The sequence below is a fragment of the Ranitomeya variabilis genome, chromosome 4 (assembly GCF_051348905.1).
Source record: "Ranitomeya variabilis isolate aRanVar5 chromosome 4, aRanVar5.hap1, whole genome shotgun sequence".
NCBI classification, from domain to species: Eukaryota; Metazoa; Chordata; class Amphibia; order Anura; family Dendrobatidae; genus Ranitomeya; species Ranitomeya variabilis.
In genome coordinates this window covers 9,789,803-9,802,564 of record NC_135235.1, presented here as the reverse complement: position 1 = coordinate 9,802,564, position 12,762 = coordinate 9,789,803, and the positions used below count along the sequence as shown (strand labels likewise).

The 12,762-nt window shown below is 46.8% G+C and overlaps 1 protein-coding gene across 3 annotated transcripts in view; it reads left to right on the top strand.

Annotated features, from left to right (window-relative positions):
* The window catches only part of ATRNL1 (attractin like 1), a 767,569-nt gene that overhangs the window by 437,547 nt on the left and 317,260 nt on the right, over positions 1-12,762 (top strand). The window contains exon 25 of one of the 3 annotated variants that reach the window (XM_077257920.1): positions 804-1,719. The exons of the other annotated variants lie outside the window; for them this stretch is intronic. Within the exon in view, the coding sequence (XP_077114035.1) occupies positions 804-836 (33 nt within the window). The 3' untranslated portion in view covers positions 837-1,719. Of the gene's footprint in view, positions 1-803; positions 1,720-12,762 lie in introns of those variants that run through there. 3 annotated transcript variants of the gene reach the window in all.

The following is a 12,762-nucleotide window of genomic DNA, read 5'->3' as shown; positions in this document are numbered from 1 at the left end:
GGCACCTGACCAGATGATGTCCTGGGATCTGCTCAAAAAGCTGCAAGAGCAAGCCCCAAAGGACAAGAAGGAATGCTGGATGCGGAAGGGAGCAACACATGAAGAAGGAAGGGTATACGCAATGGACTACAAACCCTGTTTACCCCAAAGCATGTACCCTATGGTGGTCCAGTGGGCACATGGGCCCACACACAGATTAAAGACACAGATGAATGATCTGATTGGTGCTTACTGGTTCGCTCCAGGGATCTCCAACCTAACAGCCAAGTTCACTAGCAGCTGTTTGACCTGCGGCAAATGCAACCCTGGAACAATGGAGAAGGTTCCCACATATCATCTTGCCAGACCACTGTACCCCTTGTAGAGGATCCAGATAGACCACATCGAGATGCCGCCAAGTGGATGTTTTGAATACGCTCTTGTGGTTGTGGAGGTATTTTCAGGATGGCCAGCAGCTTTCCCAGCAAGAAACCAGTCAGCAAAGACTACTGCAGAGAACCTACTCTCAGAGATAGTGTGCAGATATGGGGTCCCAGAAGTGATAGAGACCAGGGACCTGCATTCACAGCAAATCTCACACAGGAGATCTGGTCAGCAGTAGGGTCAGACCTAGTGTTAGGCACACTCCCAGAGGCCCAGAAAAGCTGTCACCATATGAAATTTTGTTTGGGTCTAGTCCCAGGTTAGGGGTATTCTTCCCTCAGCAGCTGACTATGCAATATGATACTTTGTCTGCTTATGTAATTGAACTCACCAAGAAACTTGCTAACATCCATTCTCGAGGTTTTTTTCTTCATTGCCAGATCCAGACTCAGTATCCAGTACGCACTCCCTGAAGCCAGGAGACTGGGTGTTGGTGAAAAAGCTTGTAAAGAGAACACCACTCGATCCCAGATTTGATGGTCCTGTCCAAGTGCCGCTGATGACACCAACCTCTATGAAGCTGGAGGGAAGACCCACTTGGATCCACTCATCGTATTGCAAGAAAGCTCCCCTACCAGAAGATGACACCCAAGCCAGAATGATGATGTGGATGCCCTGCCTGACCGGATAGATGACCTACCTGATAAAGAATACACACCGCTCACTACACATGCTGTTGACTAAGAGACTGATTGCAACGAACCCCCGTTAGGGACAGATCTCCTGACCGCCCATTTGCGAAAAGTCTGTACGGAGGGGGGTGTATGTGCTAAGCATGCGTCAGCTCACCGGCAGCATAAAAGAGTTGCAGTGCTCTGGGACAGGAGGTTAGGATTAGGGCAAGTGATATCTAAGGGGGGATTGTGATGGAAATATATATCATATAGATCTCACTTGCATATATACTCCTATATAATTATATATACTCATGTATACTCCTATATCCACAGCTAATATATACACTATAATCAATTACTAAAAATGGCTGACATAAACTGATATAAGCCAGACTGACTGTTCGGGGATTTCCAGCCAAAAGCGGAACAGCACCAGATGTATTAAATGGTGATCAGATGTCTCAACTTTGTCCTAGATGCAGACAGCTACATTTTAGTTGCTTAATCAGCATTCATATGTGCATTAATCTCAATATTCCATATATATTTAGATAACCAATAACAGAGGAGCTAGACAATATGGTAATTAACTAACCACCCCTAACCACCTCCTTTCTATATTCAATTATAAAACCATGTATGTATAATAAATCATCAGTTTTGGTGGAATATTACTGTCACAATGGTGTTCAGTCTCATTCTTGAGCGCTCAAAATACTCAGTCTAAAGGTACCGTCACATTAAGCGACGCTGCAGCGATATAGACGATGCCGATCGCTGCAGCGTCGCTGTTTCGACGTTGTGTGGTCGCTGGACAGCTGTCACACAGACAGCTCTCCAGCGACCAACGATGCCGAAGTCCCCGGGTAACCAGGGTAAACATCGGGTTACTAAGCGCAGGGCCGCGCTTAGTAACCCGATGTTTACCCTGGTTACCAGTGTAAATGTAAAAAAAAAAAACACTACATACTTACATTCCGGTGTCTGTCGCATCCCCCGGCGTCCTCTTCCCTGCACTGTGTAAGCGCCGGCCCTAAAGCAGAGCGGTGACGTCACCGCTGTGCTCTGCTTTACGGCCGGCGCTGACACAGTGCAGGGAAGAGGACGCCGGGGGATGCGACAGACATCAGAAGGTGAGTATGTAGTGTTTGGTTTTTTTTTTACATTTACAATGGTAACCAGGGTAAATATCGGGTTACTAAGCGCGGCCCTGCGCTTAGTAACCCGATGTTTACCCTGGTTACCAGTGAAGACATCGCTGGATCAGTGTCACACACACCGATCCAGCGATGTCAGCGCGTGATCAGCGACGAAATAAAGTTCTGGACTTCTAGCTCCGACCAACGATGTCACAGCAGGATCCAGATCGCTGCTGCGTGTCAAACACAACGATATCGCTATCCAGGACGCTGCAACGTCACGGATCGCTAGCGATATCGTTGTTAAGTTGTTGAGTGTGAAGGTACCTTAATTGGGAACGGCCGCAGCACACACAGAGATAGATTTATCCAAACCAAATTTACATAACAAATGTATGATCAGTAAATGCACTCAATACTTGGTCGTGGCTCCTTTTGCTTCAATTACTGCATCAATGCAGCGTGGCATGGAGGCGATCAGCCTGTGGCACTGCTGAGGGGTTATGGAAGCCCAGGTTGCTTTGATAGCAGCCTTCAGCTCGTCTGCATTGTTGGGTCTGGTGTCTCATCTTCCACTTAACAATATCCCATAGATTCTCTATGTGGTTAAGGTCAGGCGAGTTTGCTGCCAATCAAGCACCAACATTTCAGATTTTACAATAATTTTTCAAGCTGGTGTTATAAAGTATTGTAATTTACTGAGATGATGACTTTTGGGTTTTCATTGGCTATAAGCCATAATCATCAACATTAACACAAATAAATTGTATTGAAGAACTGAAATAAATTAACTTTTTGATATTTTAATTTTGTGAGAAGCACCTGTATATAAATAAACCAAAGAATATGTGGTACTGTGCACTGTATATATACAGGAGGAGTGGTACTGTGCAGTGTATATATACAGGAGGAGCGGTACTGTGCAGTGTATATAAATAAACCAAAGAATATGTGGTACTGTGCAGTGTATATATACAGGAGGAGTGGTACTGTGCAGTGTATATATACAGGAGGAGCGGTACTGTGCAGTGTATATATACAGGGGAGAGGTACTGTGCAGTGTATATATACAGGAGGAGCGGTACTGTGCAGTGTATATATACAGGACAGGAGAAGTGGTACTGTGCAGTGTATATATACAGGAGGAGTGGTACTGTGCAGTGTATATATACAGGAGGAGTGGTACTGTGCACTGTATATATACAGGAGGAGTGGTACTGTGCACTGTATATATACAGGACAGGAGGAGTGGTACTGTGCACTGTATATATACAGGAGGAGTGGTACTGTGCAGTGTGTATATACAGGAGGAGCGGTACTGTGCAGTGTATATATACAGGACAGGAGGAGTGGTACTGTGCAGTGTATATATACAGGAGGAGTAGTACTGGGCAGTGTATATATACAGGACAGGAGGAGCGGTACTGTGCAGTGTATATATACAGGACAGGAGGAGCGGTCCTGTGCAGTGTATATATACACGAGGAGTGGTACTGTGCAGTGTATATATACAGGACAGGAGGAGTGGCACTGTGCAGTGTATATATACAGGACAGGAGGAGCGGTACTGTGCAGTGTATATATACAGGACAGGAGGAGCGGTACTGTGCAGTGTATATATACAGGACAGGAGGAGTGGTACTGTGCAGTGTATATATACAGGACAGGAGGAGTGGTACTGTGCAGTGTATATATACAGGACAGGAGGAGCAGTACTGTGCAGTGTATATATACAGGACAGGAGGAGTGGTACTGTGCAGTGTATATATACAGGAGGGGTGGTACTGTGCAGTGTATATATACAGGACAGGAGGAGTGGCACTGTGCAGTGTATATATACAGGACAGGAGGAGTGGTACTGTGCAGTGTATATATACAGGAGGAGTGGTACTGTGCAGTGTATATATACAGGACAGGAGGAGCGGTCCTGTGCAGTGTATATATACACGAGGAGTGGTACTGTGCAGTGTATATATACAGGACAGGAGGAGTGGCACTGTGCAGTGTATATATACAGGACAGGAGGAGCGGTACTGTGCAGTGTATATATACAGGACAGGAGGAGCGGTACTGTGCAGTGTATATATACAGGAGGAGTGGTACTGTGCAGTGTATATATACAGGAGGATCGGTGCTGTGCAGTGTATATACAGGACAGGAGGAGTGGTACTGTGCAGTGTATATATACAGGAGGAGTGGTACTGTGCAGTGTATATATACAGGAGGAGTGGTACTGTGCAGTGTGTATATATACAGGAAGACGGGTACTGTGCAGTGTATATATACAGGAGGAGGAGTACTGGGCAGTGTATATATACAGGAGGAGTGGTACTGTGCAGTGTATATATACAGGAGGAGTAGTACTGGGCAGTGTATATATACAGGACAGGAGGAGTGGTACTGTGTAGTGTATATATACTGGACAGGAGGAGTGGTACTGTGCAGTGTATATATACAGGAGGAGTGGTGCTGTGCAGTGTATATATACAGGACAGGAGAAGTGGTACTGTGCAGTGTATATATACAGGACAGGAGGAGTGGTACTGTGCAGTGTATATATACAGGACAGGAGGAGTGGTACTGTGCAGTGTATATACAGGACAGGAGGAGTGGTACTGTGCAGTGTATATATACAGGAGGAGTGGTACTGTGCAGTGTATATATACAGGAGGAGTGGTACTGTGCACTGTATATATACAGGAGGAGTGGTACTGTGCACTGTATATATACAGGACAGGAGGAGTGGTACTGTGCACTGTATATATACAGGAGGAGTGGTACTGTGCAGTGTGTATATACAGGAGGAGCGGTACTGTGCAGTGTATATATACAGGACAGGAGGAGTGGTACTGTGCAGTGTATATATACAGGAGGAGTAGTACTGGGCAGTGTATATATACAGGACAGGAGGAGCGGTACTGTGCAGTGTATATATACAGGACAGGAGGAGCGGTCCTGTGCAGTGTATATATACACGAGGAGTGGTACTGTGCAGTGTATATATACAGGACAGGAGGAGTGGCACTGTGCAGTGTATATATACAGGACAGGAGGAGCGGTACTGTGCAGTGTATATATACAGGACAGGAGGAGCGGTACTGTGCAGTGTATATATACAGGACAGGAGGAGTGGTACTGTGCAGTGTATATATACAGGACAGGAGGAGTGGTACTGTGCAGTGTATATATACAGGACAGGAGGAGCAGTACTGTGCAGTGTATATATACAGGACAGGAGGAGTGGTACTGTGCAGTGTATATATACAGGAGGGGTGGTGCTGTGCAGTGTATATATACAGGACAGGAGGAGTGGCACTGTGCAGTGTATATATACAGGACAGGAGGAGCGGTACTGTGCAGTGTATATATACAGGACAGGAGGAGCGGTACTGTGCAGTGTATATATACAGGAGGAGTGGTACTGTGCAGTGTATATATACAGGAGGATCGGTGCTGTGCAGTGTATATACAGGACAGGAGGAGTGGTACTGTGCAGTGTATATATACAGGAGGAGTGGTACTGTGCAGTGTATATATACAGGAGGAGTGGTACTGTGCAGTGTGTATATATACAGGAAGACGGGTACTGTGCAGTGTATATATACAGGAGGAGGAGTACTGGGCAGTGTATATATACAGGAGGAGTGGTACTGTGCAGTGTATATATACAGGAGGAGTAGTACTGGGCAGTGTATATATACAGGACAGGAGGAGTGGTACTGTGTAGTGTATATATACTGGACAGGAGGAGTGGTACTGTGCAGTGTATATATACAGGAGGAGTGGTGCTGTGCAGTGTATATATACAGGACAGGAGAAGTGGTACTGTGCAGTGTATATATACAGGACAGGAGGAGTGGTACTGTGCAGTGTATATATACAGGACAGGAGGAGTGGTACTGTGCAGTGTATATACAGGACAGGAGGAGTGGTACTGTGCAGTGTATATATACAGGAGGAGTAGTACTGTGCAGTGTGTATATACAGGAGGAGTGGTACTGTGCAGTGTATATATACAGGACAGGAGGAGTGGTACTGTGCAGTGTATATATACAGGAGGAGTGGTACTGTGCAGTGTATATATACAGGACAGGAGGAGCGGTACTGTGCAGTGTATATATACAGGAGGAGTGGTACTGTGCAGTGTATATATACAGGAGGAGCGGTACTGTGCAGTGTATATATACAGGAGGAGTGGTACTGTGCAGTGTATATATACAGGACAGGAGGAGTGGTACTGTGCAGTGTATATATACAGGACAGGAGGAGCGGTACTGTGCAGTGTATATATACAGGAGGAGTGTTACTGTGCAGTGTGTATATACAGGAGGAGTGGTACTGTGCAGTGTATATATACAGGACAGGAGGAGTGATACTGTGCAGTGTATATATACAGGACAGGAGGAGCGGTACTGTGCAGTGTATATACAGGACAGGAGGAGTGGTACTGTGCAGTGTATATATACAGGACAGGAGGAGTGGTACTGTGCAGTGTATATATACAGGAGGAGTGGTACTGTGCAGTGTATATATACAGGAGGAGCGGTACTGTGCAGTGTATATATACAGGAGGAGTGGTACTGTGCAGTGTATATATACAGGACAGGAGGAGTGGTACTGTACAGTGTATATATACAGGACAGGAGGAGTGGTACTGTGCAGTGTATATATACAGGACAGGAGGAGTGGTACTATGCAGTGTGTATATACAGGAGGAGTGGTACTGTGCAGTGTATATATATACAGGACAGGAGGAGTGATACTGTGCAGTGTATATATACAGGACAGGAGGAGTGGTACTGTGCAGTGTATATATACAGGACAGGAGGAGTGGTACTGTGCAGTGTATATATACAGGAGGAGTGGTACTGTGCAGTGTATATATACAGGACAGGAGCAGTGGTACTGCGCAGTGTATATATACAGGAGGAGTGGTGCTGTGCAGTGTATATACAGGACAGGAGGAGTGGTGCTGTGCAGTGTATATATACAGGAGGAGCGGTACTGTGCAGTGTATATATACAGGACAGGAGGAGTGGTAATGTGCAGTGTATATATACAGGACAGGAGGAGTGGTACTGTGCAGTGTATATACAGGACAGGAGGAGTGGTGCTGTGCAGTGTGTATATACAGGACAGGAGGAGTGGTACTGTGCAGTGTATATATACAGGAGGAGTGGTACTGTGCAGTGTATATATACAGGACAGGAGGAGCGGTACTGTGCAGTGTATATATACAGGACAGGAGGAGTGGTACTGTGCAGTGTATATATACAGGAGGAGTGGTACTGTGCAGTGTATATATACAGGACAGGAGGAGTGGTACTGTGCAGTGTATATATACAGGACAGGAGGAGTGGTACTGTGCAGTGTATATATACAGGAGGAGTGGTACTGTGCAGTGTATATATACAGGAGGAGCGGTACTGTGCAGTGTATATATACAGGAGGAGTGGTACTGTGCAGTGTATATATACAGGACAGGAGGAGTGGTACTGTGCAGTGTATATATACAGGACAGGAGGAGTGGTACTGTGCAGTGTATATATACAGGACAGGAGGAGTGGTGCTGTGCAGTGTATATATACAAGAGGAGTGGTACTGTGCAGTGTATATATACAGGACAGGAGGAGCGTTCCTGTGCAGTGTATATATACAGGAGGAGCGGTACTGTGCAGTGTATATATACAGGAGGAGTGGTACTGTGCAGTGTATATATACAGGACAGGAGGAGCGTTCCTGTGCAGTGTATATATACAGGAGGAGCGGTACTGTGCAGTGTATATATACAGGACAGGAGGAGTGGTACTGTGCAGTGTATATATACAGGAGGAGTGGTACTGTGTAGTGTATATATACAGGACAGGAGGAGTGGTACTGTGCAGTGTATATATACAGGACAGGAGGAGTGGTACTGTGCAGTGTATATATACAGGACAGGAGGAGTGGTACTGTGCAGTGTATATATACAGGAGGAGTGGTACTGTGCAGTGTATATATACAGGAGGAGTGGTACTGTGCAGTGTATATATACAGGAGGAGTGGTACTGTGCAGTGTATATATACAGGACAGGAGGAGTGGTACTGTGCAGTGTATATATACAGGAGGAGTGGTACTGTGCAGTGTATATATACAGGACAGGAGGAGTGGTACTGTGCGGTGTATATATACAGGACAGGAGGAGTGGTACTGTGCAGTGTATATATACAGGACAGGAGGAGTGGTACTGTGCAGTGTATATATACAGGTGGAGTGGTACTGTGCAGTGTATATATACAGGAGGAGTGGTACTGTGCAGTGTATATATACAGGAGGAGTGGTACTGTGCAGTGTATATATACAGGAGGAGTGGTACTGTGCAGTGTATATATACAGGAGGAGTGGTACTGTGCAGTGTATATATACAGGACAGGAGGAGTGGTACTGTGCAGTGTATATATACAGGAGGAGTGGTACTGTGCAGTGTATATATACAGGACAGGAGGAGTGGTACTGTGCGGTGTATATATACAGGACAGGAGGAGTGGTACTGTGCAGTGTATATATACAGGACAGGAGGAGTGGTACTGTGCAGAGCTTGTAGTTTAGTTTTGGTGCCTGTATTCCCCATATTCGCCCCCTCGTCCCCCCAGGTGTGATGGATTGGGGGGTTTGGGCTCCAGTCTCGCCTGCAGTGAGACTCTCTCGGCAGATTGGGCAGATGGCGCTCGGGTACATGACGTCCTGCGGTGCCATCATCTCGGCGCAGTACATGGAGGGGGTGCGTCTTACTCTAATGAAGGATCCATCTCGCCCCATGTCGCAGCCGTGCTCCAGTTAGCAGCTCGGGTCGGCGTTGATCAGGGCTCTTGAATCAGACTTGGGAAGAAGCTTTCTCAGCAGCCAAGGAGCTGATTGCTGACGAGGGGGCATTGTCTCTGGGTGTTGCAGGACTCCTTGCAGTGGGGGCCGCAGTTATGGGGGCGGCTTTTACAGCTGTTGGCAGCTCTCAGTCTGGTGTGATTGCTGCAGCCCTGAGACGACGCTCCAAGCTGCTGATCAATGATGGACTCTGTATGGTCCTTCTTCCAATTCACTTTTTGATACTTTTTTTCCATCCTTGCTTTGAACGGTGGTGACCGTCTCCACTGTCATCTTTTAAGGATACTTGGGACTACAATCCTCAGCATGGCCTTTGATAGAGAAAAAGTCATTATGTAAAATTTCAGCAATTGACTGCCAACCAATGATGACCGCCATGACAGCATCAACCAGGGAGTCATCCAGCTTTACGAGGAACCTGATTTATATAGGTCCACTTCCCCTCAGTGCCAGGTCTCAGCGATGTCTCAGGGTCAGTCTGCAATATAGTTATTATACTCCTACACCTGGAAGGAAAGCACCAACCATTCTCCAAGGAAGGAGAATAAGAAACCGACAGAAAGCTCATTGGCGCCCAAGTCTCAATGGTAAATAGAGGGTTAATACTGACATGGCCGCACCAATCCAACCAGAGAGCAGCTGAGCCGCAAATTACTATAATGGAGAAGTATCAGAGCGCGGAGAGAAAGCTCCTGCAATGGAAATACGAGGATGAGAACTGGATCACACAAGACACCAACTTACAATCTGTATTATTCTCCAGAGCTGCACTCACTATTCTGCTGGTGCAGTCACTGTGCACATACATTACATTACTGATCCTGAGTTACCTCCTGTATTATACTCCAGAGCTGCACTCACTATTCTGCTGGTGCAGTCACTGTGTACATACATTACATTACTGATATTGAGTTACCTCCTGTATTATACCCCAGAGCTGCACTCACTATTCTGCTGGTGCAGTCACTGTGTACATATATTACATTACTGATCCTGAGTTACCTCCTGTATTATACCCCAGAGCTGCACTCACTATTCTGCTGGTGCAGTCACTGTGTACATACATTACTGATCCTGAGTTACATCCTGTATTATACCCCAGAGCTGCACTCACTATTCTGCTGGTACAGTCACTGTGTACATACATTACATTACTGATCCTGAGTTACATCCTGTATTATACTCCAGAGCTGCACTCACTATTCTGCTGGTGCAGTCACTGTGTACATACATTACATTACTGATCCTGAGTTTCATCCTGTATTATACCCCAGAGCTGCACTCACTATTCTGCTGGTGCAGTCACTGTGCACATACATTACATTACTGATCCTGAGTTACCTCCTGTATTATACTCCAGAGCTGCACTCACTATTCTGCTGGTGCAGTCACTGTGTACATACATTACATTACTGATCCTGAGTTACCTCCTGTATTATACCCCAGAGCTGCACTCACTATTCTGCTGGTGCAGTCACTGTGTACATATATTACATTACTGATCCTGAGTTACCTCCTGTATTATACCCCAGAGCTGCACTCACTATTCTGCTGGTGCAGTCACTGTGTACATACATTACATTACTGATCCTGAGTTACATCCTGCATTATACCCCAGAGCTGCACTCACTATTCTGCTGATGCAGTCACTATGTACATACATTACATTACTGATCCTGAGTTACATCCTGTATTATACTCCAGAGCTGCACTCACTATTCTGCAGGTGCAGTCACTGTGTACATACATTACATTACTGATCCTGAGTTACATCCTGTATTATACCCCAGAGCTGCACTGTCACGAATCCTCACCGCTGCCACCAATTTGTCACGATTCCCACCGTGACCGTCCCCCCTACGTCACGGATCGGGGGACTTTAGGCCAACAGACGGCTATCACATGTGCAGGGGGGCTTATCTTGGGTAACCCTCCACTGCTACAATGTGATGAAAAACCCACACAAGGCTATTGACCTCCCAGTTCACAGCAGGGGCTTATTTTAGGTATCCCACTGCTCTTCAATATACCATGAACTGCAGGGATTTATGTATATCTCGCTTACAGTTCCACTTGAAACTTGCAGCTCTCTGGCGCCCCCCTTACTCTCAGGTCAGAGTAGGTACTGCACCTAGGGTAAGTAGTCGCTGCAGCGAGGCGATATAAATACTCCCACACAGACAGGAACAATAATTATCAACGCCGCAGTCGCTACAACAACACCCAAAGGCCCCGCACACGATATGCTGCCACCAGCTTCGATTAAACGGGTCCGAAGCTAACCCAAAACAGTAGCGTAATTCCCTTCAGAAGACTTAGGGTATGTTTTAGAGCATGAAGAACGAAACTAGTACTTTAGATATTTTACTCCGAAGATAAGGCAGTGTTTATAGAAAAATATTACAAGGATGTTACAAAAGAGACAATTGAGATATACAAGGTAATTATAAAATAAAGGGATTAAATGAGAAAAGGTAACACTCATGTTCTCAGGACATTGCAGGCAACCAGGCTAGTGGGGGGGGGGATGTTCCCATATGTCCCAATGCATCAGGAGGTCTGGATAGAAACAGCTCCTCCAGTAAAACTCTGCTGACTCCGTGGGCTGGGTTAAGAGTAGAGACTTATATACTCTAGCCTCGGGGCATCACTAAGGGCTGGTTAATTATATGCACTGAGGTCAGAGATCTTTACGTTTTCAGACCGTGGAGACAAAGAAATTGACTGAGAGGGAGGAACCACAGTTGGCTTTGCAGGATTGGTCACCTGCAGGTTAAAGCCACACCCTGCTCACACACTAGCTTCAAATTACCCAGTGTCTGCCACGTGTTTTTGGGACCATGGTTAGAAGTGCAAAAATCAGCTATGGTTTTTACATTATCGTGACATACATTTTCCTCACAGCTCCCCCTTCTGGTGTGCGCTACGGAGGCAGGACCGCTCGGTGCTCCTCCATGCGCACCTCAGCAGGTTCACCCCGGCAGGACAGTCTATCTGCATTTCCATGCTCCCTGCCCCTTTTGTGTTCAATGGTGAAGTCAAACTGCTGAAGGGCAAGGCTCCAGCGTAGCAACCTGCCGTTGGTTCCACACATGATGTTTAGCCAGCGCAGAGGGTCGTGGTCGGTCACCACGGTGAAGGTGCGACCGTACAAGTAGGGCTGCAAGCGCTGCAGGGCCCAGACTATGGCCAGGCACTCCTTCTCAATGGTGGAGTAGGCCACTTCCCTCGGCAAAAGTTTCCGGCTCAGGTACAACACGGGGTGCTCTTGATCCTCCGAGTCAACCTGGCTGAGCACAGCACCAAGGCCAAACTCGCTGGTGTCGGTCTGTACCAAGAACGGTCGACTGCTGTTGACTGCTTTCAACACAGGGGCGTTGCACAGTGCTGTTTTCAGCGCCTGGAAGGCCCCCTCACAGCCGTCGGTCCAGTTGACGATGTGGGGTAGCTTCTTCCTGGTGAGGTCCATCAAGTGTTTTCCAGGCTACTATAGTGCTGTACGAAGCGCCTATAGTACCCTGCAGTGCCCAGGAAGGACATCACCTGTTTCTTTTTCCTGGGAGTGGGCCAGTTCACGATCGCTCCCACTTTCTCAGGCTCTGGCTTTAGGGTGCCCCCGCCTACCCAGTGCCCCAGGTAGTGGACCTCACTCATGCCCATCTGGCACTTTCCCGGCTTGATAGTCAGTCCAGCTCGGTGAATTCGCCTGATCACCTCCTCG